This window comes from Danio aesculapii, chromosome 6 (genome assembly GCF_903798145.1).
Source record: "Danio aesculapii chromosome 6, fDanAes4.1, whole genome shotgun sequence".
NCBI classification, from domain to species: Eukaryota; Metazoa; Chordata; class Actinopteri; order Cypriniformes; family Danionidae; genus Danio; species Danio aesculapii.
The window spans coordinates 34,383,711-34,411,544 of NC_079440.1; the positions used below are offsets into that span (position 1 = coordinate 34,383,711).

General features: G+C 34.5%; 1 protein-coding gene across 1 annotated transcript; it reads right to left on the reverse strand.

Annotated features, from left to right (window-relative positions):
* Window positions 1-4,746: 4,746 nt before the first annotated feature.
* alg6 (ALG6 alpha-1,3-glucosyltransferase) lies at window positions 4,747-27,804 on the reverse strand. Its single transcript, XM_056460044.1, has 14 exons — window positions 27,630-27,804; window positions 27,277-27,361; window positions 27,023-27,112; window positions 26,851-26,939; window positions 26,250-26,332; window positions 26,085-26,149; window positions 25,794-25,979; window positions 22,424-22,559; window positions 15,813-15,898; window positions 14,018-14,102; window positions 13,857-13,927; window positions 11,780-11,848; window positions 8,818-9,013; window positions 4,747-5,274 (listed from the first exon to the last, which is right to left on the reverse strand). Exons 1-14 carry the CDS (start codon window positions 27,709-27,711, stop codon window positions 5,077-5,079), a joined length of 1,521 nt encoding a protein of 506 aa, XP_056316019.1. The 5' UTR covers window positions 27,712-27,804; the 3' UTR covers window positions 4,747-5,076.
* Between the last annotated feature and the right edge of the window lie 30 nt (window positions 27,805-27,834).

A 27,834-nucleotide genomic window follows, 5' to 3' on the forward strand; every position in this document is an offset into this window, starting at 1 on the left:
CTAAATGTTAGGCCTTGAATGTTTTTTTAACAGTTCTTATTTTTCCTTTTACCCAATCTGGCCAATAACACCCAATCACCAACAATTCAGTACTTTTTATTTTAAAAAATAGCATTTAACTTTCCTTACAGTCATTTGTTTAAAAGTTCTCCATTTATTTACCACTGATGATACTTTCCTGACCTAGACTTTTCATTATTATTATTATTGTATTTTTAAATGTATTAATTTATAATCATTTTGATAGAGCAAGTAAAAATCGTTTCTAACTGTAATATCAGAATAAAATCCATAGCATTTAGCCCTGTATAAGTTTCAACGTTCGTTCATAATGGTCTTAAAAATGTCTTAAATTTAACCTGGTGAAACCTGCAGAAACCCTGATAGTTAAGCAGGTACAACAGTTGCAAAGTTTATCCATAATGTTGTGAAAGTTTATAATTCGCATGTTTTTAGACCTGTGATTTATTATTAAGCATTTCAAGAGAGCTTAAAAGCTATAATGATTCTAACATTTGTAGGATTAGATTACAAAGATTATTTCCATTTAATTATTATATATACATGATGAAGTCTGTACAATGATAATTTGCATTTAATTATTCAAGTTCTGCGTCTGAATACTATATAACATCTAAGAAAATCAGAAAAGCACTGTTTATTTCATTTGCTCTTTTGCATTTATCTACGCTTGTAATTTGATTAGTATGTGTTATATAGAATAGTTCTTATCAACCTAAAAGTAGGAATTCTTTCCCCCGTAAAAAAAAGCCATTTAAGTCAACTGGTGAAATCGTATTTATCACAAAATATATTGCAGAAAAATAAAATCTCGCAATATTCATTTTTTCCAATATGGTGCAGTCCTACCTCTTACCGTTAGTTTGTTATGAAGTGAATAATGCAGAAAAAGAAAGCCCCGCCCCTACACAGTGTTTTATTTCGTTTGGAAGTAAACTAGCCTACTAAATTAAAACTCAACAACCTCTGGTTCATGCAGACTTTAATATTATGCTCTACTGTTTATTTTGGGGTGTCACAAAGTACGTTGTTTATGGTAACACTTTTTTTTTTTCATTGAAAGATATCAATCTTACCTTCCACCACAATGATGCAAGGAGAAATGTGAATAACAGCACAGCAAGACATTTGCAAGCTTAAAAGTATACTTTGCATTTTATTTAACAATATTGGATGTTGGGCTTATAATCATTTAGTGTTTCAAACAGTTGCCCTTAAGTTATAAATAAAGTGAGAAAAATAATCATATTTAAATAAGTACACTAAGTATATAGTATGAAATAAAAAAAAGAAATAGTTTTAATAGATTTAACAAATTGAAATTAAAAAAACTATTTGAATTTATAAAAAATATACTATCATGATACTAGTACCAGGTTGGACCCTGTAGAACTGCCTTAAACCTTTGTGGAATAGATTCAACAAGGTACTCGAAATGTTCCTCAGAGATTTTGGTCCATATTGACATGATAGCATTACTCAGTCGCTGCAGATTTGTCGGCTGCACATCCACGATGCAAATCTCCCGTTCCACCACATCCCAAAGGTGCTTTATTGGATTGAGATCTGGTGACTGTGGAGGCCATTTAAGTACAGTGAATTCATTGTCATGTTCAAGAAACCAGTCTGAGATGATTCACACTTTGACATGTTGCGTTATCCGGCCGGAATATAAAAGAATAAAGGGATGGACATGGTCAGCAACAATACTCAGATAGGCTGTGGCATTGATGGGTCAGGATGGATCCATGCTTTCATGTTTTTGATGCCAAATTCTGACCCTACCATTCGAATGTCGCAGCAGAAATTGAGACTCATCAGATCAGGCAACGTTTTTCCAATCTTCTATTGTCCAATTTCGGTGAGCCTGTGTGAATTGTAGCCTCAGTTTTTCTGTTCTTAGCTGACAGGAATGGCATGGTGTGGTCTTCTGCTACTGTAGCCCATCCGCCTCAAGGTTCGATGTGTTGCGCATTCAGAGATGCTCTTCTGCATACCTCGGTTGTAACGAGTGGTTATTTGAGGTACTGTTGCCTTTCAATCAGCTTGAACCAGTCTGGCCATTCTCCTCTGACCTCTGGTATCAACAAGGCATTTGCGGCCACACAACTGCCGCTCGTTGGATATTTTCTCTTTTTCAGACCATTCTCTGTAAACCCTTGAAATGGTGCATGAAAATCCCTGTAGATCAGCAATTTCTGAAATACTCAGACCAGCCTGTCTGGCACCAACAACCACATTCAAAGCCACTTAAATCACCTTTCTTCCCCATTCTTATGCTCGGTTTGAACAGCAGCAGATCGTATTGACCATGTCTACATGCTTAAATGCATAGAGTTGCTGCCATGTAATTGGCTGATTAGACATTTGCGTTATTGGGCAGTTTGACAGGTGTACCTAATAAAGTGGCTGGTGAGTGTATATCATTATCAAGACACAAGATGTCATAATGTATTAAATGATACAGCATTTTTTCTCACACTGCCTAACGCATGCATAATGTAAATTATTAGAATTATTTTCAGTAGACAATGAAAAACCCCAAGAAACTCAAGATGTGTTTTTCTTTAGAAATAATACAGATACATTAAATAGTACATTAAATTCTAGACTGTAATAAGAACAAAGATAAAGTGAACTCAAAGTGCTTTGGCCACAGATATGCTTGTGATGCTGATGTCACTTTAAAATACAAATAACATTATTTTCATGATGGATAAAAATCAGAAAGCCAAAGAACATCTCACTCCATTTTCACTATATTGATTATTTATAGTGTAGCCTTATTATTTGAAGTGATAGTGATTTGTTTCAGATTTTTTAAGTTCAACATGCAGAAAAATGTAGATAGTGTATCTTCTAAGACAGACATCCCCAACCGTTTCATTTTCTCCTATTTCAGTGAATGTCTGTGTGCGTGTGTGTGTGTGTGTGTGTGTCTCTGGACACGCTCGGGCTGTAACACACTAGCCCCTTTGTGACCTGATAACATTTATAGTTGTAATGGATTTTTTTTAATGGCCGTCATTAACTCGCACAAAGAGGGGTGAAAAAGATTGCTTGTACTTTTTTCCCCTTGGTATTTCAGCTTTACAGCATTATGTTCTGATATGTCTGCTTCCATCATTTTTGTTTTACAGCTCATGAAGTCGAAGCATTTTAATGCGAAGCTTTAGTATTAGCCTCATGTCTTCAGTCAGTGGTGAGATGATTCCACTGTATTAATGATTCTTTTCTTTCATTGAATACTTGAAGGAGAAGTGCCTTTTGCTTAGAGCTACGTGATTAATTTAAGCCATCACAGTATCAAAATGTACTTGTATGCAGCTTAATTAAATATTTCTGCTGTTTGATAAATATTTCATAAACATTTTAGTTTTGCAGTTTTATTATTTTACAGTGAAGATCATTTTTGTAAATAACCATTACTAATAATAATTCCTTGCATTAATATAGCACATTTCTGTACGCTCAAGGCGCTTAACACATTTTTTGGGGGAAATCTCATCCACCACCAGTGTGCAGCATCCACCTGGATGATGCGATGGCAGCCATATTGTGCCAGACCGCACACCAGCTGATTGGTGGAGAGGAGAGTGATAAAGCCAGTTATGATATGAGGATGGTTAGGAGGCCATGATAAACAGAGGCCAGTGGGCAAGTTTGGCCATGATGCTCTTTTTCAAAGGACATCCTGGGATTTTTAATGACCACAGAGAGTCAGGACCTCAGTTTAACGTCTCATCCAAAAGACGGCGCATACTGAGCAGTATAGAGTCCCCATCAATATACTGGGGCATTAGGACCCACACAGAGCACAGGTTGAGCACCCCCTGCTGGTCTCACTAACACCATTTCTGGCAGTAACCTAGCATTCCCTTGTGGCGCAGTCCTGCTTAGCTTCAGTAGGCGACCATGTTAGAATCGCAGAGAGCTAGCTGTCTGCAAGATTAATAATATTTTAGTGATATTAGGGGAACACTTTACAATAAGGGTGTATTAGTTAATGCATTTACTCATATGAAGAAACAATGAACAATACATTTATTACGGTATTTGTCATGCTAGTTAACTTCAGTTAATGAAAATACAGCTGTTCATTGTTAGTTCATGTTAACTCATGGTGGATTATCTAATGTTAACAAGCATTAATTTGCATTTTAAGACATTAGCAATTGTTGAAATATCAATAAATGCTCTACAAGTTTTTCATACTTGGTTCATGTTAGTAAATACATTAACTTATGAAACCTTATTGTAAAGTGTGACCGGTATTAGTTTTTTTTTGTTGTTTTTTTGCTTTGTTTAGTGTTTTAATTTTATAGTTGCCATCATGACAAAATAAAAAAAATAAAATTATGATTATTCATAAATGCTCAATTTTAGCATTAACTGTAAAATATGTTTAAAATTAATAATATTAATAATTGCTTTTTTATTCCATATATTTACTATATAAATAAATAAACAAATTGCAAAAAAGATGTTTTCATTGTTCTTATATTAAATAGTAACTTGGCGATTATAATATGTGTATATTGAATAAATATATATGTGTTTACACAGTGTTTGAGTAAAATATATTTAGCTTTAATCTGTAAACTATTGTTCCCAATGTAAAGTAGAAAAATTGTCATTTGGAGCATTGCTTTTACATAAATAACATGTTTTCAGCTTTGAAAAATGGTTTATGGTTAGGAAATCAAAATCTGGGAGACATTTAGATTTGATACAAAACCATTTAATGACGTATCAAAATTGTTCCTGAAAACAATGGCTTGACAGCTTGGTCATTTACACAAAACCAATATCCCACTAACTCATTTGGTCTCTAAAGGCATATAGGTGAGAGAAATCCTGGCAGAACTGCATCCCCTTTCCCTGGACTCACTCTTCCCAAATCAAGCAAGTTCCCTAAACCTCATTAACAGGAAATTGAATTTTCCCAAACTATTCCCATCCTGTTCTATTCAAATCAAAGCGATTGTCCTCCTCTCCCTTCGCCATCATTTTGGCCGCAGTTTTTCCTTTGACAACAGATGTAAAAGGCACGTTTCAGTTAGTTTTCTTCTGATTCTTTCTTCTCTGTGGCTCCATCAGCTGGACTAGGTTGAAATAAATTACGAAGCCCAGGAAGTGTAGAAAGGAGAAGATGGAAACCAGCACTGGAAACAGATCTGGCAGCTTGGCCGGAGGCTCCAGCCAAACACTTGTAAAGCTCAAAGCAGCCATGGCCACCAGTGACAACCAGAACTGTAAGAACAAAGTAAACATAAGCCAATATTAAATATATAGTGATGATGAACATGCGTAATATTGATATCATCATGTGCACTTATAATACCATGAATACATTTGACATTTTAACATGCTTTTTAAGAAAAATACCAAAAAAATAAAATAAAATACCAAAAATACTTTGAGACTTAACTGGTTATCTTAATAGTTTAAATATTCACGTTAATCTGGCCTGCTAAATACTGAAATATTGATTGATTGACTTTTTTTAGGGCTTTTGTACATTATCACTACACTGTGCAATAAGGGTCCAATAGGAATCATTAGTTAAATTAACTAAATTAATTGAAATTGTTGTTGTATAAGACTGAAGGGCTTTATTCTGCGAAAACAACCATCCTGGATGTATTTTATGCCACTTATTACACAGCTACTTGCCACTAAAACATAAAAATTAGACAAACTATTATGGCTCAGAACAATGTTTAATTAATTTAATTAAACACAAAGCTGCACTACAAAAGATGCTTTTCTTACTTAGATTTTTTTGTCTCGTTTCTAGTCTAAATATAAAAAAAAATCTTAATTCAAGATCCATTTTTTAGACAAGCAAAAATATTGTCTTGTTTTAAGATATAGGGCTCTATTTTAACATTCTAGGACCAAAGTGCATGGCGCAAAAGCATTTAGGGCATGTCCGAATCCACTTTTGCTATTTTAAGGATGGAGGCTTTGCACCACGGCGCATGGTTTAACAGAGTTGTGTTTATTCTCTTAATAAGTTATGGGTGTGTTTTGAGAATAAACCAATCAGAGTCTCATCTCCCATTTCCTTTAAGAGTCAGTTGCGTCACGCCATGGTGCATTTGCTATTTACATGGCAGATTTGTAAGTGTAAAAACTGAACACTTCACTAGCAAGAAAACAGTTAAACAGACCATCTGCAGCGCGAGAAAGAGAGAATGAGCCTTCTCATTTTTTACTTTTACTCTCTTTCGTGGATAAGGAAACGTGTTGTATGCACAGACATTCATTTGCCTATAAAATTAATTTTGTTTGTTAAGCCCAAAGACTTGTTTCAAAACTATTTCTAAATTCAGTTCTAATTTCCAGCAAATGAATAAATGAACAATAATAACGAAGTGTGGTCAAAAAACTAAGTTATATCCAAATACACATGCTATGCCCCATATGGTCCAAAACCTGACAGGTGGGCAAATCTAAGCTTGTTTTTAATAAAACAAATATTAATATGCATATAATAAATAATACTACTACTAATAATAATAATAATATACAAAAGCAAATGGATTTACTATTTAAACAATGTGGCGGAAAAACAGGAAAATTAGTGTTGCGATGGTCTGAAAATAGCAACATGTCATAGAAATACGTCTTGCCGCTTATAGTGCCGGGTGTATGATAGGGCCCATGGTATGATAAGATACGGGCAACTTGGTGGCTCAGTGGTTAGCACAGTCGCATTAATGCAGGAAGGTCGCTGGTTTGAGTCTCGGCTGGGTCAGTTGGCATTTTTGTGTGGAGTATGCATGTTCATGTGGGTTTCCTCCGGGTCCTCCGGTTTCCCTCACAAGTCCAAAAAAATTTAGGTCACAATTAACAGTATTACCAAACCATTAACCAACACTACCAGCTTAATAAACTACTAAAAAGCTGTTCATTAATAGTTAGTAAGGTAGAAGTTGGGTTTATGAATAGGGATGCAGAATAAGATTATACTTTATAACTACTAATGAACAGTGATCTTAAAGGTGCAGTAGGTGATCTGCCTAAATGCCTTCCGTTAGTATATCTTAAAAAACACAGTTCCTCCCCTGCCGTCTAAAGCCACACCTCCTGAAATCACGAACATGCACCATAAAGATGACAAAGACCCACTAGATCATGACATTCACCAATCAGAAAACTTTATAGTACTCTATAATAAAATCTGTATTATATCTAGCACGTTTTTAGTTGTGTAGTTAGCAAGAAAAACATAATAATGTGCAATATTTCATGCATGCAAGGGTCGCTGGTCTCTCTCCTTCACGTGCTTTGTTCTAAAGCGACTACTGTGTGCCTAGTGGTTGGCTGATGAGGTGCAGGAATTACACTTATTACGAAGCCATACTTGCATGCTATTTTAGACCGAATATTCAAAGAAGCATGGTAAACAATATAGAGAGCATGTCACAGGTTGTCATTTTCAAAAATAAACCAATGTGAAAATAAAACCAATTTCACCTCAGTAAAGCAGGCTAGGCGGAATAAAACTATTTACTGATGTTTTGTTGTTAAACTAAATAAAAATCTACATTATCAATGCTGTAAAATGTACCTTATGAAAATAGTCACATCAATCATTCACCGGAAGATTTCAGTGGCGGAACAACACTTCCGTGCATATAACCCATTCGTAAAACATCAAAATCTACATCAGCTTTGTGTGACTGAAATAGTTTTAAAACAGAACATTGCCCATCTAATAGAAATACTTCAGTCATGGTGTCATCCTTCCTCCAGTCTGCAAAAGTAACTCCAATATTGATTCAGGATTTTAAAAAGTTTTGATTCAGCATTTGTTTTTACCGTTGTCTCTCTTTTGTGTGCACATGAACTCGGCATGCGTGCATGCACAAACGTTGCATCTGCGTGAACGGGTGCGCAGAAATACAAATCTACCTTTGCTGACAGACAGTTTGGGACTTATAAGAATTATGAAAATTGTTGACCTGACAAGTTTTAAGTGGATGAACATTTTTTTAGTCTTATGCTTTACAAAGAATATAGAAATACATATAAATACATTTAGATCATTTACTTTAATCATTACCATTGGAATGTGAAGAGACTATCAACCTGCACAACAAAAAATATTTCTGAAGACAATCACCTACTGCACCTTTAATAATAGCCAGGTAATAAGCCAGTAGTTAATAGCATGAATTGTTACACCGTAACTTTTTTGCAGCTTAGGTCACTATCGTGATATCACATACCGTGATAGAAGCTTCAACAATTAATTGCAACAAGAAAATTCGATATAGTCATAAGCCTAACACAAAATGAACAACGCTTGTCATGAAGCATCGTGATGTTAGTCCCAATCAGTCGCTCCAACGGCACGACACAGATCCTTGTAACTTGATGTTTATTTTCCAGCCTTTTTCGGGACAGTGAGTCGAGGTATAAACATTAACATGTCTATTTACGACAGATGGAGTGAAGGATCAGTGGAAGTGCTGGTGTGAGCAACACGAGCCCCCAATGAAACTCTACCACCATCGTAGGGCCCCCTTATTTATGCCTCTTGTGTAAATAAATATATCTAGGCAAACCTGTGTTAATGACTCACGCTACACAAATAGCAAGCATCCTGGTCTCGAACATTCACGCAAGGAGCTGTTGAAACGTTAAGTCTTCAAAAGCGTTCGGGGGTCAAGCTAATGTGAATGTTATGGGCCGTTCAGGTGGGCCGGTGCACTTAACTGACTTTGTAAGCATCGATTTCATTAACGTCAGTGGTAACGGGCCGTGACGTCAGTGTTAACTTACTTTCCATTTAACGATCCGACTGAGGTTGAGCTTTGGCAGGAAGTGTTGTGTGAGTTTGCGATAGGGGGCAAGCCTGAGCTCTTCATCCGTACTTCTCTCTAAAGCCGAGAGCAGATACAGACTCAGAAAGAGGAACGCCAGTGAGGTCACCACGTACGGCAACAGCAAACCATCCTTAAGCAGCAAGGGCAGCATGCTGCAGAAAACAAAAGTAAAGTGTTACGAACAGACAAAATCCAACATTTGTACAATTATTGATTATTTGGCCTTGTTTAATCATGAAGGGCTCGTCTCTTGGAATTAAAGAGTGTAAAATGGTTCCCAACATTGGTCTAAATTTGGGAAATGGAAGTCGGCTGCTCTATTAATCGAAGAAACAAAAAATGGATGACTTTTTCCATTTGTGACAATTCAGGCTTTATTTTCTTTCACTATATGCTACATTTTAAAATGCAGGTGGAGACCTGCTCAGTGTTACAATTTGCTCTCAGTTTACTCAATATTTTGTCATTTTGACTAAAATTTCTTTTAAACTGAACTTTTTTTTTTGTTTTGTTTTTTACTTGAAAATGGGTGAAATAGCAATTGTATTGAGATATATACACACTGACACCTAGTGGTGTGGAGGTGGATGTCATGACTAACTGTGTGTAAATAAATGAGTGATTAAGATAAAGTGCAGTTCTCAGCTGTGCCATAACTTCAAAATGGCAGCCATAATTTGCAGTTACCCATGATTCATTTATTGTGCTAATAAAACTGTTTGATAATAGTGATGTTATCAAGACATGTAGCTTTCATTTTAAAGACATTTAAAACAATCTTGATTTCATTCAATATTTTGTCATCTCATATTCATTCCTTCAGTCAGTTCTATTCTAAAACACAATTTTAGACAAAAATATTTGGGTTTAATTCTCCAGTTTTCCGTGAACTACAGCATTAAAGATTTTATATAAGTTTCAAAATTTAACAACAAGCATGTGAAAACAGTTCTACCAGATAATAAGCAGTTTTAGGCAAGTAAAAAAAGGTTCAATAAGTAGTTTATTTGTAAAGTAGTTTTAAAAATTAATTGCATCACAAAAATTGTATTTAAATTATTTTATTACTTTGTCTGAAAAATAACAATTCACTTCATACTACAAATCCACATAAATCTCAACACATAGACAATAGAATTTAAACTACTTTTGCTTTATGGTAGGTTATTTTTGTGACTACTTAACTAAAATACATTCATTTTTTTCTCCATTCATGTCTCGCCATTTGGATTTAGTTTCACTATAAGTAATAAGTACTACTGTTTTTTTTTTTATTAATCATTTGAATTTGTTTTTATTTTTAGATTTTCTGTGTCAATTTTAGCTTCAGTCGACATTTTAGTTATTTGGTTGCCATTTTATTTATTTTTATATGCGTGTTTACTATTTACTCAGTTTTATTTTAGTCTTAAGTTTTATTACGTTAACTTTTTTGGGACGGGGCACATTTCTCACTTGAAGTGAAAAATATAGTGAAAGCTATTTTTGGCTATTTATTTACAGACACGTTTATAGTGAGTAAAAAGTACACTGAACTTAAGAATATCACTTGAGTTGGAGTAAAATCTCAAGTGGTTTCTAGTAACAAAAAATCCACATAAATCTCAACACAACAGAAACTAAAGCAATTCCTCAAATCTGAAAAACAGAGCCTTTTGGTTTTGTTTTAAAACCACTAGCACTTAAATTGGAAAGATATATGCATCAAAACAAAACAATTATTATGCTAAATATTTAAAATAGCAAAAATATGTTTATACATTTCATCTGCTTCTTTGAATGTAAACGTTATATTATTATGAACCAAATTCTCAGAAAATCGTTTTCTTAAGCATATACAGTTGTCGAATGTTCTAGAAATGTTGGAAAATAGTTATTCTGCAAAATATATAATACTCTTCTCCTCTGAATTGATTTATATAGATCTGTTAAATGAATATCATAAGTAACTGTTTTTAAATCACTTAAAATTAAAGGTAATCCTTGCTTTACTTATGGCCAAAACAGATAATAACATTAAAATAAATACTCCACTATTTTATAGATTAAATTAAAAAGTATCAACATTTCACAGAAACCACATGAAAACTATTTTACCAGACAATAACAATAAATACACCACTGTAACCACAGTGTTTTATTATAATCATGATTTTCTATAGAATTTTCAGTATGCACATTTTCTTCATCATCACTGAAAAGGTTACCATTTCTCCCAAATAAGCTTATCAGACATGCAAGTAAACTTTCAGCTAACTAGTTCAACAGTTTCCATAGCCATTCTTCTAAAAAACAACAACATGCGCGCCATCCCTGTGGCAAATAATACTTCCATTGAGCCTGTGTTGACGAAATAAAACAATCTTTGTGTTAGCAGAACAGGTCATGACGCAAAAACAACAATACAAGCTGTGAATTTCGATGCCACCGCATTTCCCCATAATCTGCAAAAAGTCTGCAAATTAACGTTGTATGTTTGGCCCACAGACAACTAAGCCAATGCATTGTCTCTGTACACTCTTGTGGATGTTTCCCCCCTAACAGTGCGACAATTACTCAATCACAGAATATAATCCAATTATCTTCCATAACAAAGAACATCATGTCTTCGGCTAAAAACATAAATATGGTGCATTAAAACTGTTTTGTGCAAGCCTGCCGAGAATGCCGGGTTGTGTTTACACAAAGAGGTCTTAGTTTAATGGTATGTGGACTATGTCATGTAATCCAGTGATATCCTTACACTAAACCATGCACACAACAATTAGCACGGACAGCTGGGACTCCCCCATCAGCTACTTCTCTTCTTCTCACTCTTTAGTCATCTGCTGACTTTGTTTTGCTCTTATCCATGGGGATTCACTTATTTATAGTACTGCGATTTTAAACTTAGTAACATTTATTCCTAAGTATCTTACCTGAAAGTGGATGTTAGCAGAAACCAAACGACGATGAGAGGCATTTCGTTGATGAAAAGGCAAACTGGCCTGTAAAAGACATATTTGACTTTTAAGACTATATTTACTACATCGCAGATATGTTTCTATGATGCCAAAGCTATAATTATGCAGCCGAGAGGGCAAGGATTGGGTATCAGTGTCACTGGTACTTCCTCGGTCAGCAAACTTCTAACACCCAATAGAGAGCCGTAATCCAGAAACATTCCTTACTGATTGGCTACACATGCAGGATACAATGACAATTCAGATGCATTGCTATATGGTGAAATGTTGTATCATCATATCATGGATTAAGGAAAATAATAATAAAAAAAAAACATACAAAAATGCTGGTAGAAATTACTGTATAGCACTAAGCAATCGCATAGTTTTGCTTCATGGTAGGTTTTTTGTGACTACTAAACTAAAATGCATTAACATAATTAATGTCTCAGCATTGGGTTTTAGTTTCACTGAGTAACTATAGGTACTGCTGTTTTTTATTATTAATAATTCTTACTTTTAGATTTTGTATGTTTAGCTTCAGTCGAGATTTTAGTTCATTTGTAGCTAAATGTATTTGTTTTCTTACATGTCCATATATATTTTTTCAATTTTATTTTAGTTTAAAGGTGTTATTCTTTTTGGGATGTGGTAAAATTAACACATTTGTGTAGTGAAAACAATTGTAAAAGCTCTTTTTGGCTGATTTATTTACAAACATGTTTATAATAAGTAAAAGTATGTTACAAACTTTTTGAAATTAAATTTAAGTTGTAGTGAAATCTCAAGTAGTTTCAATTAACACAAAAGTCATAATAATGGTTTAATGACCAAAAAAAAAAGTTATATTAAATAATAAAATAATAATAATTTCACAAACTTCCTTAAACCCATCACTAATTTGGTAGACTGAAAAAAGTGGAACCAAAAAATAAATGATGTTATGAAATGGCATACTTCACCACATGATGTAGTTAGTCCTCAGCATAATTAAGTACACCTAATTTTGAAAATGTATATTTGTATCCATTTCTCAGTGAATCGATATATTTATTAAAATATTTTAGTCACCAAACATATTTAGAAATTGAAAAATAATACAATTAAATTCAAGCTAAATTTTGCAAAAAAAAATTCAAACTTTTTTTGCTTCTCTTGATTTTTTTCTCCTTTTAAATTTGTATTTCATATTTTTCTATAACATATGAATTTGTGTGTACTAGTTTTTGGACCGTTATCGTAAGTTATTTTGTTAGATAAGCTCCAGATTTGGCTTCCTTCAGTACTGACTAATCTGATGTATATGCACATATATAATATTGTATAGCTTCCTATTAAAACTATGAATTTAAAAGAGTGAGGGGTGTACTTATATATGCTGAGCACTGTATATAGGCTGTTTTAACACAATGATATATCCAAAACCAAAAAGTTTTTGCCTTGCATTTAAAAAAAAGTTTTGATCTATGGTTATCCATGAAAACGTCCAAAAACACTGTATTATTTTTGTTAGGAAACAGTACCTGCAAGGAATTGACGACATGGCACCAGTGGCTTGCCACTCGTGTCCATGTATAATTTGCTGTGTGTGTAAAATGTGTTGCCGCTTTTGGTTGTAATGTGAAGTAAAAATACTCTGCTGATGAAGCGTTAGGGAACACTTGAGCAGCAGCACTAACACATACAGTGCCATTGTTGCGTGTGTTTGCCATTGCATGTTAAACTACACTCCACTAAAGAGTTATGGAAACACATGACATCATCGTTTTCTAAGACTTTCATTTTTGGGTGTTTACATGAACACGGAACAGCAGGGTTTTCAAAAACTTCCACTTTGAAACACTATTTTTATTTATTTATGGCTTTTTAGTGCCAACAATGATGCCGTTGTGTTAACGCACAAGCAAAACATATAAAAGTTTTCTTGTTTTTGTCTGAAAATATTGGCGTGTAGACGACAATATGCATTGGGTCTTAACATTCGTGTAAGTGAAGCAAAAGTACTGTTCACAGCAACAGGATCAAGTACTATGAATCATATTCCACTGCTTACAAGGCTGCTAGAAGGATGGATTTCTCATGGACTTGGAAGGAGAAGAGGAAAAAAGCCAGGGAGGAGTTCACCTACAGTACAAGCAGATCACCAGAGTCAGTGGTCAAAAATACAAGTTGGTGAACTGTCAAAGATAAATACATATTCATGACACCACCTACCAAAGCCAGCTTGAACTGCCAGAGAGTCGGTTTGGACAACAGTTTTAGAGATGAAGGCAGGACAAACAACACAGTAAGAGCAAAACTGTGAGGAAAAAAGCCATAATTAAATACATTGATTCAATAATGACAGATTTACTACACACACAAACAGAGTGGAGAAATACGATCAAGAGTTCCTGTTGCCAAAGGCTGTAATCTATCCCGCGGCGGCTGCCTGATCTTTTTATACATCCTCACAGTCAACAAGAAAGATCCCAGCGTTCAAGAAATGCACGAGATTCAGAGCTGGCCTGCTGAGCGTACTGACAGAACTACTTGAACCCCTCAATCACCTCTCTCTTGGAAGAAAAGGACTCTATCAGAGGTGAATGACCATAGTGGGACAAGAATCTGGTCCATCATGACTTGCTCTGGGTCTACATTGGGCTCAACCCTCATCACTTAAGTTGTAAACCATTTTGTCAATGTACCATAAAATGAGCAAGAATGGATGTACAATATATTGATGGCCATTTTGGTATTGGCTAATAAGTGCTAACTTTTAAATATTAGCATTATAGGCCCACAAATGTGATCATTGATGGATTATTCTTGCCAGAATTACTAAAACCCCTCAATCTCCTCTCTTTTGGAAGAAAAGGACCCTATCAGATGTGAATGACCATAGTGGGACAAGAATCTGGTCCATCATCAGTTGCACTGGGTCTACATTGGACTCAACCTTCATCGCTTCAGTTGTAAACTCTTTTGTCAGTACATCATAAAATGAGCAAGAATGGATCCATGATATATTGGTGGCCATTTTAGTATTGGCTAATAAGTACTTGCTTTTAAATATTAGCATTATAGGCCAAAAATGTGATAATTGATGGATTATTTCTGCCTGTTGAACGACTTTATGAGAGTTTTGATTGTCACACCTTGGAAAAGTTTTTACTAAAGACAAGATCTTCACTATAGGAGAGTTTCTCACAACAAAACAAAAAGGAAAATTACAAAAAGCTAGATGTTTTCTTGCAGTTTCCTTATTTATGCAGTTAAGGTTTTCAAATAAAATCCTTTGTCCAATAGTATGCAAATAATATCAGTATTTATATTTATTGGCCTATATATTGATTATCAGCTTCCAAATACAAGGTACAAGCCATAATTTCCATGTCAGTGCAACTCTAAGAGAAAGATATCAGTTTACTTTAAGAGGTTTGACAATAACGTCACCACATATCAAATATAGCTTGAATCACCACTTAAATATCTGAAAGGGTTAGTTCACCTAAAAATGTATTCTGTTATTAATTACTCATCCTCATGTTGTTGCAATCCCCTGAGTCCTTTGTTCATCTTCCGAACATAAATTAACACATTTAAAATTTAAATTCTATATATTTTGTGATAATCTAAAACATTACTGAACGCTTATGTATATTTTACAATTGTACACATTTAAAAAAAAATTAAGTAAAACATTTCCAACATGATTGAGTTCTTAATTACAGAGTCTGCATAAATAAACCAAACACAGAAATATAAACAGTTAAAATTGTGACGCGACAAGTCAAAGAAATAATCTTGACCAAGCCCTTGCACCTGCAGATTAGTCCACATATCAGTTTCACACAATCTCTCAGATATCATTAACTACCCATAATCCTCCCGTGCCCTCTATTATAATGAGATGCGTTTCACAAACTTAGTTAGGGGGAATATGCCGAGAGAGATTTCCAGGAGGAGAGACAGAGAGACAAAGGCAAAAAGAGAAAGGGTGGCGGGTAAATAGATGGTGAAGGATTACCTGAGGAACAGCTGAGTCTCTCTGGACAGCAGGGTCTTGATCTTTATCAGCACATTCAAGCTGCACCATGTGTTTGCCACTTTATCCTGTCAACAAACACATGCTGTCAAAGTCAGTAAACTAATGCGCTCCGGACAGAATCACACAATGAGAAACTGAGCACTAGACTGTTATGAACAGTTGGTGTCAATTTAGGGGCGTCGATTCGGTTTCAGTTAAGGGCTATAGGCTGAACAAAACTTCATCTTTACTAACTTTATGCTTTAATAATTTATATTGGGGTAAAATAATTATGTTTAATTTGGTTGGAGGTCTTTAGATTACAAATATATGCAATATTAAGACAACAACGATTTTAACAATTAAAAGAAACTACAATTTATCAATTTAATACGCTACATAAATATAATAATATGAAACAAAAGTTTATTCGAATAGTAATAATTAACTCAATGTTGTTAAAATTACAATATAGAAATGATAAAGGTTTACATGTTTATTTTTTTATATAGCAAGTTATATTAGGCTACAAAATAAAATGAGCAATATTTAAATAAAATGATCACATTAAACATAATGTACTATTAAACATCATACTATTACAATTATTACAATTCCCAATTATGCAGTAATTTTTTTACAGGAAGAAGTTGTAATAGAAAAGGGATTGTTAGTCTTAGAATATAAATTAACTAGAAATAGAATGTTGATATAAGAAAATCAAAAAGATATTTTGGTAGTATTTACATAACATTACAGTATTCAACATTTGAAATGGATCAATAAAGATCTTCAAAATTGTCCTGAGACAAGAATTAGGGGTGTTTTTAGTTATTTAGGGGCTATAAGCAATTCTAGCCAAAGGGGCCGAAAAGTCCTGAAATGCACCATTTGTACAATTTATTTTGCCGATTTTTTTTTGTTTTTTTGTTTTTTAAATCACTCAATCTCCTTTTTTTTTAAATTAAATCTTTACATATTGATTGCTTGGCTGCTCCATGATTGAGGGTGGGGGAGACATTTGCACAGATGCAATAGTTAAATTCAAATTCAATTTTTATACCCTCACTGTACAAAATAGAAAACGATGTTATATATAATTTATAGGTATAACTTATACTTCTAGGTACTTATTTGGGGGCCCTAGGGGGACGCTTACCTTGCTTATTGGTTAAATCTGCTCCTGATGGATGTTTAATAGTTATAAATAATTTTGATAAATGTTTTTGATCCACTTCAAATGTTGACTACTGTAAATAACCTGGTGTTAAAATGAACATCAAAAACATGTCAAAATGGTAATCGACTTTATTTCAAAACGTTTGATGCCATTTTGAGCACCACACAAAAAATAGAAATTTACACTGGATTTTGTTTCATTACAATGCAGTAGTCAACATTTGAAATAGATTAATAAAAAAAGGTCTATCAAAATTGTCTAAAGAAAAGAATGAATGTTCAATAATTTGACAATTTTCATAAAAATTGTTGACCACTCTAAAGTAACTTTAAATGTAGCTTTAATTTGTATATATCCGTTTTTTTTTTTTTTTTAGGTTTTGGTTGTATTATCATCATGATTTTAAAAAACATAAATAAATTAAAATATATAGCTTTTATTAATTTCTTAATTTAGTTGTTGCTGTAATATTTTTAAAAAACTTTTATTACAAAGGCAACATTACTTTTAAAGGGCACCTAGGTTAGCCCTTTTTTCAGATTTAATATAAGTGTTTTGCGTCTCCAGAATGTGTCTGTAAAGTTTCAGCTCAAAACACCCATCAGATTTTTCATTATACCTTTTGCAAGATTCTATTTTATAAATTTTTTCACTAGGGGGCTGTTTTGTCGTAATGCGCCTTTAAGTATAGTCCTCCCCGCCCACTATTTCTACGTGCCTTTCTGCGTGCCTTAATATCCTCCCTCGGCTGCGTCAGACAACAGACAGACTTAAAGGAAGCAGATCTCACGTAGCGTTTGTGAGAATACAGGATTGAAGCATCTTCCTTTATAATTGTTTTTACACGCGGCTGTGCTGATGAAGTAAAGCTAAGCTAAATCGCTGTACTTCATTCCACACATGTTCTGTTTTAAAACATTTTAAACATGTGAAACTCACTCTTGATTACATTTAATGATGATTGATGATCCTAGCGAACTGAACAGACCTTTTATTCCCGGTTGCTTTGCGCACATCTGGTCTTGTTGATATGATTATACACGTGACTAGCAGGACATGTTAATATGCGCAGCTGTCAATCAATTCCGTGGGCGGGGGGACCGCACTCCTATGTAAAGTTGCGGTCGGTCTAAACACAGCTCCAATTGGTCCACTGTTTTTATGTTGCTAAATTGCAAAAAAAGGGACTGGGTGTGTTTATATCACCCCAATATGACGGTCTATACACCATACATGCACATATGTCTGTCCAAACAGCTTGAAAAGTAGATTTTTCACCATAGGTGCCCTTTAAATGATTTTTATTTATTTAATATTTATATTTCCTTTATTTAAGTAAACTAAAATTCTTTTTTATATCAGCCCATACTTTAAGTTTACTTCAATGTGTACATTTTTGTTCTTCTTCGTTTTTCTAAACCTCCAACAATACCCTTTTTTAAAATGCCCATTGATCATCACACTTACAAAATTAGCATTGACATATACGGCGAGCGTCTTTAAATGGTATGCTGCGTTTTGAAGGGAAAGCACATAAGTGGCATTACTCAGCGTAATCATTTCCCAACTGAAAGTGCAATAAAAATTCCTGTGGGCATTCTTGGGGTGCACTGGTGCAAAGGGCAAGGGTGAAGTATTACACTCTCATTCGTTTTCCTGTCAAGTAACCGTGATGTCAAAAAAAGCTATGCACTTATTTGTAAACTTATGGACACGCGGTTAAATGACTGTCTTAATGCACACCCAGGACATTAATAACCACCCAGGTTGTGATGACTGTGGTGCGCACAGAAGACCGAACTGCACTCTTTAGGAAACCGATCCGTTACGAGCGCCCATTGACCTTTCTGCTGGGGTACCGACATGTGATTCCTCAAAGACTGCTGGCCTTTAGCAGTTGTGCAACAACAGAATTAGTAAATGTTATGAAAGTTGCAGCTCTGCTTCTGAGAAACTCTCTGTACAGTGCTAGAAAACACAGCTGCTGTCTTTCACAGTTGTGTGGAGAGAGACCAGTGGACACTACAGCTGAAGACGAGACCACAAAAATGTCTTCGGTGCTTCCCCCCTCTCCGTGTAATGAAAGTCCGTGTTAGGTCTAGTGTTGAATTTCACTGTATGAGCAGAAAGAATTTGAGTCCTTTTGTGTTCTACATTAGGGTGTGCAATATTTATTGTCTTATGATAATACGAATTGTAATTTTAATTGCAAGTTGTAATATGTCACTGAAAACAAAAACACTTCGAATGCAGTTAGAAGAGCCATACAAATCAAGTTATTATGAAAGAAAAAAAAAATATGCATCGATAGGATCATTTTTATATTTATCTGATGCTTACATAACGTCACATGGTAGCAAGAATGCTGTTTTATTGAATATCAGCAGATTAGCACTGTCGAAGATCTAATATTAGATGAATTTCTAAAACGGTTCAAGTTCATTTTGAGTGAGTTACATTTTAAAGAGACAGGACTTATTTTTTACCGATGACAATAGCTTAAAACTACTCCAGAGCAAAAAAAGCATGCATCTCAGAGCAACATTGCAGTGTTTTGTTCCTAAAATAGTTGTTTTTGAACAAATCATTTGAGTCTGTGATTCAATGACCCATTAATAAGAACAGCGGATGTGTCAGAAATCATTGGGCTGTATTTTAAAGGGATACTGTAGTTCACCCAAAAATGAATATTTCTCCTTCAAGTGCTTCCAAACCTTTATTAGTTTCATTTTTCTGTTGAACACACTAGAATATATTTTGAAGACTGTTTCATGAGTTCACACTTGCAATAGTTTCAGAATAAAGCGTATTTGGCGTGCTGTCCGGGGAGAGGGCTCTGAGCTCGGGGAAGACACCCAAACTCGAGTTATTCCTCTTATCAGGAAACAGAGAGGAATAGAGATTCGAGCGAAGTATCTACCCCGGCCCCAGAACGCTCCCCCCAGGATTGTAATGCTTAAGAGGTGAGGTGACGGGGTGGTGGAGGGATGCTAAAGTCGTAAGATGCTGCAGGTAAGACAGCTTTGGTATATATAGGGGTTTGGTCAAGAACTGATTGGATAATAGAATAATTGTCAATGACGTATTTGATACTGAAACTTCTGCGCGTGCTCCTCCCGAAATTTGTTTATAAAACATCACTACAAGCCTGTAACCATCTACTTTCATACTAGAAAAAACAAATACAATGGTATATGTTAAGTAAAGGCCGGCTCACACTGTGCGATTTTTTTTTTTTTATAATCCTGAACGATTATAACATGTCAGACTGCACGAACTTGTCTCCCATGTCACACTGTAAGATCTCAGCTGTCATAAAGTCAGACTAAATGACAATGAAGATGCGCCAAACACGAAAGAATACGCTGTGTGATTTTGCACACGGCGTGTCTCAATAATAAAACCAGAAAGAAAAAACTGTTTTGACATTTCCCCGCGGCCATTTGAATTGTCGCATGAATCCCGTCATCAAATTCGGAGGTCCTATTGGTTCTTGGATTGATGCTCATCGCAGCTGTTGTCACACTGCAGGAAAGTGTCTGAAATCTTCTGACACTGCCTAACTTCATCAGAGGAAAAATCTGATTGCAAAGGGCACTGAGCGGCTGTCAGTGAACATATCAAACCAACGATCAAAGATCACCGATTTTACCCTAGGATTTCAGGAATCTTTTAGGATTTCTCCAATTTGTCTGAGATGACCGATCAATCGTGGATTAAATATCAGTGTGAGCAGGGCTTTAATGGTTAAGAGGAGAAAGAAACTCATACAGCTTTCTGAAAAGTAAAGGGTGAGTAAATGAGAACAGGAGTTTTATTTTTGGATGAACTACCCCTTTAAATCTGTAACTGCTCATGCTTACGTATGTGCAATCTTTGGATTGTGATTACAGTGCAATAGGTGCTAATGTTAAATCACTTCAGATAGCCTGATATAAATTAAAATTAAGCTTTTTAATGCAATAAGTAATGAAATAAATTGACAATTCTGCAGTTGGTATTGGAATCCGCAAATTATAAATAACAATTAGAATTAGTTATAAAGTGCCGCCAACCTATTAGACTGTATATGGCATCTCGAGTTTGAGTTCTGACTGACAGGAATTTCCCAATCCCATTCCCCCTCTCTCTTGCCTCACCTCCTGTCAATATCAACTGTCCTATCCACATAAAGGCAAAAATAAATCTTTAAAAAAAATAATAACATTAATAACAAGCCATGAAAAAATATCAAGGTCAGTACATCATTAGATTATTTATCAGACAAATCCCACAAAAATTCTATTTTATATTATTTATTAATTTATTGTTTGGCGAATATCTCAGACCTGCAGTTTTACACACACACACACACACACACACACACACACACACACACACACACACACAAAAGAGCCACCGATTTAAAATGACATGACAGAAGTAAATAAACACCGAACTGTAGATTTTTACATTTCAAGCTAAACTGCACTGCTATATCTATCGCCTAAATATCGGCCAGCTTTATCGTCCTGATGTACACATGATAGCTTGAGCCAAGACTCGCTTTAGCGCTTCCTCCGTCACAAATGCTCAAGGCTTTAGGTTAGAATTACTCACACCTTGTGTATTATGTTAGCCTCATGTCAGGCAAACGCATGATATATTCTGGGCCCTGAGCCCTGCAGAATTTTCAATTACTTCTCACAACACAGCTACTCTGACAACAGGGTTTTTTGGGTACATTTCAAAAGCAAGCCGCAGTAAATCTACACCCTGTATTTTGGTATTGACTTACAAAAGAAATCCGACGTGGCTTTAGACAATGAACTGGACACAGCTCCGGTTTTCCAATAAACTCAATGCGAGACCTTTGTTTGCTAATCAGATCTACAGGATAAATCCTGCTCTAGACACGAGGGGTCTTATTGAGGTAATCTACAAATATAGAATGATTGTGAATTAAGATTGTATCATCTCTTTTAGCATTAGTATCACAGATCCAGAACACGGTTTATATCTACATGATTCAGGCAATAGTGTGTTTATGCATTCATGCAGAAAAAAAAATTTTATGCATGAGGACAAGGATTTCAAGGGCATTTCCATGTCGACCCTGAAATTTTATAACAGGGAAAGCACAGAGCCAAACAAGCTTCATGTAGTAATGATGTGTTGAAAACCCACTTCTTAAGCAGTAAATATGACTGATTTACATATTTTTACATATGTTTTACTAAAGCAAAGTTTAAAGTTTGGGACCCAATTGTGTAATACTGCTGTGATTGAGCAAATAGTAATCATTTATTTCTCAATTTTCATCATCTGCAAGTTAATTCGTTATGCAAGCTTGGTTTAAGGAGAATCAAATTATTTTAAAATGCTGTTTGTAGGCGATTTAGATTTTGTGCACTGATGTTTTAAGATGATACAAATGGTTTCTGTGAATTACCTCAAACAAGCCCCGACCAACAGGAAAAAGGCGATGAAGAACTTGCAGAGGTTGTTTGGGGTCTGACAAAAAGGGCATCCAGCAAATGGCAAAGGTCACCAGTACAGTCAGTGAGATCTTGACCAAATGAAAAAATCTGGGTACACACACACACAAACACAAAAAAAAACCATTTTATTTTTCTTAATTTTGATTGTGAAAATAAATACATTAAATATTAAAATATCCACATAATACATATTTTAAAAAAATACATTAAAAATGTAACTATATATTAAATATATAACTTTATATTTTAAAATATTCATCCTGTCATGACACTGTCTTTTGTCCTAAAACGTTGAATTAAATTAGCTCTGTTTGATTTTAATGTTTTTAAAAAATATATGTTTATGATTATTTTTGGATAACTAATACAATAATCTTGGTCGTCTGTGTGTGCACATAATTTTATATTAGTCTTGAAATCCTATTAATTTTCATAAATAATAAAAATATGTTTTTTGGACTATTTATCAATAGTCAATAATCCATAGTTTTTTTTGTTCGCCTATAAAACTGCTGGCTCTGCACATATTTACTTGAGCATACTGTTTCAAGCTTAATTGAACAGCAGGATCCCGTGGTCTGCTACCGAATGTCACTTACAGTACCATTCTTAAAATAAATAAATCCTGCAACAACAAAAAAAAATCAATCACAAAGATCTTTACTTATAATGTTCCATCCTGATTATATCAAAGGCAACTGTTTCTTAATCATTTTATTGTCCAGCGATAACACTGCCTGTTTATTTGCACCAGACTCTTAAAAACACTATGTTTCTAGGAAATGTGCAATTCTGAGTGTGCTTCACACATGTGAGGGGCCTGTAGGTGACACATTCTTTCCTCTCCATATACACCAGACACTTTCCTGCAAACAATTCATTACAAGGACTCAAATATAAAATATTAATAAACTGCTGAACTAACTAGTGCATCTACTGTATATGTTCTGCCGCTCTTTGCTCTCTCTCGCTCTAATAATATTAATAACCTAATAATATTATAAAGGCGGTACAGTGGCTCAGTGCTTAGCACTGTGGCCTCACTCCAAGAAAGTCACTGGTTCAATTACCGGCTGGACCAGTTGGCATTTCTGTGTGGAGTCTGCATGTTCTCCCTGTGTTTGCGTGGTTATCCTCGGGGTGCTCCGGTTTCCCCCACAGTCCAAAGACATGTGCTATAGGTGAATTGGTAAACAAATTGGACTGAGTGTATGTGTGAATGCAAGAATGTTTGGATGTTTCCCAGTGCTGGGTTGTGGCTCAAAGGGCATTCGCTGTGTAAAACATTTGTCGGAATAGTTGGCGGTTCATTCCGCTGTTGCGACTCCTGATAAATAAGGGACAAAGCCAAAAAAAAATAATGTATGAATATCAGAAAAAATATATACTACTGCTACTCTAACTATGGCATGTTGCTTCTCTCTGTTCTCTCTGATTTGAAACACTTATTCTCATTTGTAAGTTGCTTTGGATAAATCCATCTGATAAAGGAATAAATGTCAATGTAAATATAGGTCATAAATCAGGTCTCTTGACTTCATGAGTAGAGGCAAGAGTTTAGTCAGTTTACAGTACAGTATAGGAGTCGCTAACGCCTCTCAGCTGTAGATATACAGTTGCACACTCAGGCATAGCAGGGAGGGTCAGGCATGGCCAGAGAGTCATCTGGACATGTCTCTTCCCAGGCAAACTAATCCACCAATGCATTTGCCTCCAAATGCCCTTGGTACATTGTTACTAAATCAACAAATGCAAGACAGCAAAATGCAGAGCACTTGCACTGTGAATGGCTGCAGGGGCTGGTGAAAAATGTAACAAAATAATACAATTGAATAATAACAGATGCCAAATAGATAAACCGTTTGTTGTATTGTCATTAATTAACATAGATCAGGCAGATAGATAATGACACTATCAACTGAACTGTACCCTTAACTTAAGAATTAGGTATACAAACATATTTTTATATATTTTTAAAATAACAATGGGCAGTTTTTAATTAAGGGGGCTTTTCATTTCCAAGTAATAATTTATGTTTTTTAGATTTTAATTGAAAAAAATTATAATATTAATAATTAAAAAAATAAGTATTACTCCTTTAATAATAATAATAAAACATTGCTTAATGTAAGACACTGTTAGCTTATCTACTAGCCTGTATATACATAATTAAAGGGTTAATTCACCCCAAAAATGAAAATTAAATTATTAATTACTGTTTAATACAATGATTTGTAAGTATTTGTAAATTTTGTGTTCTGAAGATGACCATGAAGACAAGTAAATAATAATGCAATTTTAATTTCTGATTCAACTAATGAAGTGTAAGTTAACTTTGATCTTTTATAGTTCTACAGAGTATAGTTCACTCACAAATGTACATTTCATCACTATTTACTCAAGTGATTCTAAACTGCTATTAGTGTTTTTTATCTGTTGAACACAAAACAAGATATTCTGAAAAATGTTGGGAAAATAAGTAGCCATTGATGTCTATAGTAGGAATAAAAATACCATGAAAGTCAAAAGGCTGCTTTTTCCCAACATTTTTTTCAGTTTAGCTTCCTTGGTGTTCAACAGAAGAAAGAAACTCCAGCAGATTTGGAGCAAGCGTGACATCATTATAATTTTTGGGTCAACCATCCCTTTATTAGAATAAGCTATGTTTTAATGATTTATATGCAGTAAGATTAGATACAAATTTCATTTCATTTTCAATTTTGGCAGATATTTTGCGAAGTGTTTTATAATGAAATTGTTAATCTGGTTTTCAATTTAATTTCCAATGTTTATTTGATTTATTTAAAATTGGCAGGATTTACCTTCCATATTCTTCTTCTTTAAAGACGTTGTCTAAATATTTGTGTGTTAAAACAGAATGAGAAATGACAGGTCTATATCGCAGTTCTATACGTTTCCCTTCCAATGTCTCTGCACCAGGCCTACCTTAATTACCTTGTACAGAATTGTCTTGAGGTCAGAGTTAACTACATTTGCTCCATTTAAATATGTAAATTAAAACCTTTGTGATTTTCTTATTCTGTTGAGTGCAAAACTAAATATTTTGAAGAATGCTGACAGGCAGAAGTCACTGAAATCCATAGTAGGGGAAATACTATGGAAGTCAGTGGCTATTGGTTTTTAACATTCATTATTAAAATATCTTCTTTTGTGTTCAACAGAAGACAGAAAGTTATATAATTTTGGCACACTTTGAGCGTAATTGATGACAACATGTTCATTTTTGGGCAAACTGTTCTTTTAAATCAATATTTAATTTTTTTAAAATGCAGTGTTTATTCAACTACCCAATAAACTCACCCTCGTCCATTCAAGCCGTGTTTGACACATTTCCCCATTAGGTAGCAAAAGAAAGGCAGCGCATGGTACAATTCCATTTGCTTATAATTGAGAGCCAAGACAAAGGCCACAGAACCAAACAGGTCACAGCCAAAACCTAGTCCTAAAACCCCCCACAGAGCCAGACCCAGGCTCACACCGTTATATCTGAACATGAAGTTAAAGACGAGGTAAGTGCTGTTCTTGACATGATTGCGAATAGGTGAAATGAAATACAATAAACATAGACAAAAACAAAAAGGTAAAGGATACTGAAAATGACCATAGTCGATCAGCATTAGTCCTGGATACATGAGGATGCAGAAAGCTGTGGCAACCTATGAGAACAAATGGTATAGTTTACCAAATCAAAGCATCTCATTAAATATGAAATCCATTTAATACAATTTAATAATGAATATCAAGCCATGTAGTTACCTTTTGTTTAGGAGACCCATCACAAAAATAGAAGCAGAAGAGCAAAACTGCTGGAATGTAGATCAAAACATCTGCAAAAAGAACTAGTAAAGATGATGAAGATTAATATACACAAAATATTAATATTATTATGTTTTATTATGCTGTGTTCACAATGAATTATAATCTTAGCTAAATTAAATTTAACCATTTATTAATTTTTAACTCTGTAAAATGCAAAATGAAATATATAGCGTTCACTTTAAAACTTCATGAGAAAAAAAACTCAATTTTCTTAAAATGTAAATAAATCTATAGATATATTCATTATATTTCTAAATAATCTAATAAACCTTTTACATACACATTTTTATATATTATAAACATCATAAACTTTGCAGCAATCCCTACCTAACAACTACATGAACAATCATGTAAAATACACAAAAAACAAATCACATTTTTAAAATATATTTTAGGAAGTAGAGGTAGAAGTATATTGGTTAAGTGAATGTTAATTGGGATCATTTCCCCCATGCATTTACAACAAAGTTATTCAAAACATGACAAGTTCTGTTAAGTGAATGTAGAAATTGCCAACTAACATTACTACAATACCTACCCGTTGCCCTCATGAACAACTTATGAGAGTGACTTTCATAGCCTCGAGATGTATGCAACTCCACCCAGTCAGGATTGAACAGCTTTGCTCTATAGAAATATACACCACACAGTGAAAGACCTGCCACTGTTTTTTATGGATTAGACTATGTACTAGAGAAAACAACACTTACACATATGCACACACCAAACTGTGATAGGCTGTTAGAGGAGGGTAATCAAGTCCCCAGTAATTCAAGTCATTATCTGTAGTATTGAAGTACCTTTTTTCAGAAAAAGAAAAAAAAAAGACTGTCAGGCCACATTCATAAATGGAACTAGTCCAATAGATAAAATATTATTGTTTGTTTGTTTTTAACAATAAGTTAATAAATAAAATTAGCTTCAACAACGTTGGTTTACTTTATCATTGAGGAATGAGACTAACCATTCATGAACGGGGAGATTGTAAGTCAATTCTTGCCAGTGTCTTTGTGCTTCATAATCCCCAAACATTGGGGATTTACCTGCACCTATTGCAGAACATAAAATATATTTAGCATGAGCATATTATGAATAGTTTAATTTATTAAATCGCATCTTCCGTAAGTATAAAGGTATATAACTCAAACGGATAATGTTTAGACCACATTGTTTTACATTTTCATGCTGCTTCTTTACAAGTAAACAATTAGCAATTTAACAACTCTATATAAACAATTCGTTTTCACAACACCCGCCACTGACTGACGTGTCATCACTGTTCATCGCGTAGAAACCGGTGGATTATTGAAAACCAACCTGAGTAAGAGTGAAAAGACACTGCCCATCTCGACGTTAAGCCCAACAACACGCAGAGAGAAATAAGGCTCCAGTTCTCCATGTCTGGTAGCCTTCAAGACCTTTCATTTAAAACTCATAAATCTGTAACATCTCTCATGCTTTCGTGCAGACCCGCTGCGGCTGAGATTCACTTCCTGAAACATTGCGTCAGCGGAGTGGCGCT

Coding starts and splice junctions, on each gene's coding strand:
- alg6 (XM_056460044.1), bottom strand. CDS start 27,711: ATGGAGAACTGGAGCCTTATTTCTCTCTGCGTGTTGTTGGGCTTAACG. Junction 26,150..26,249: donor ATGGGTCTCCTAAACAAAAG/GTAACTACATGG, acceptor TTGTTCTCATAG/GTTGCCACAGCTTTCTGCAT. Junction 15,899..22,423: donor TTGGTCGGGGCTTGTTTGAG/GTAATTCACAGA, acceptor GTTTGTTGACAG/GATAAAGTGGCAAACACATG.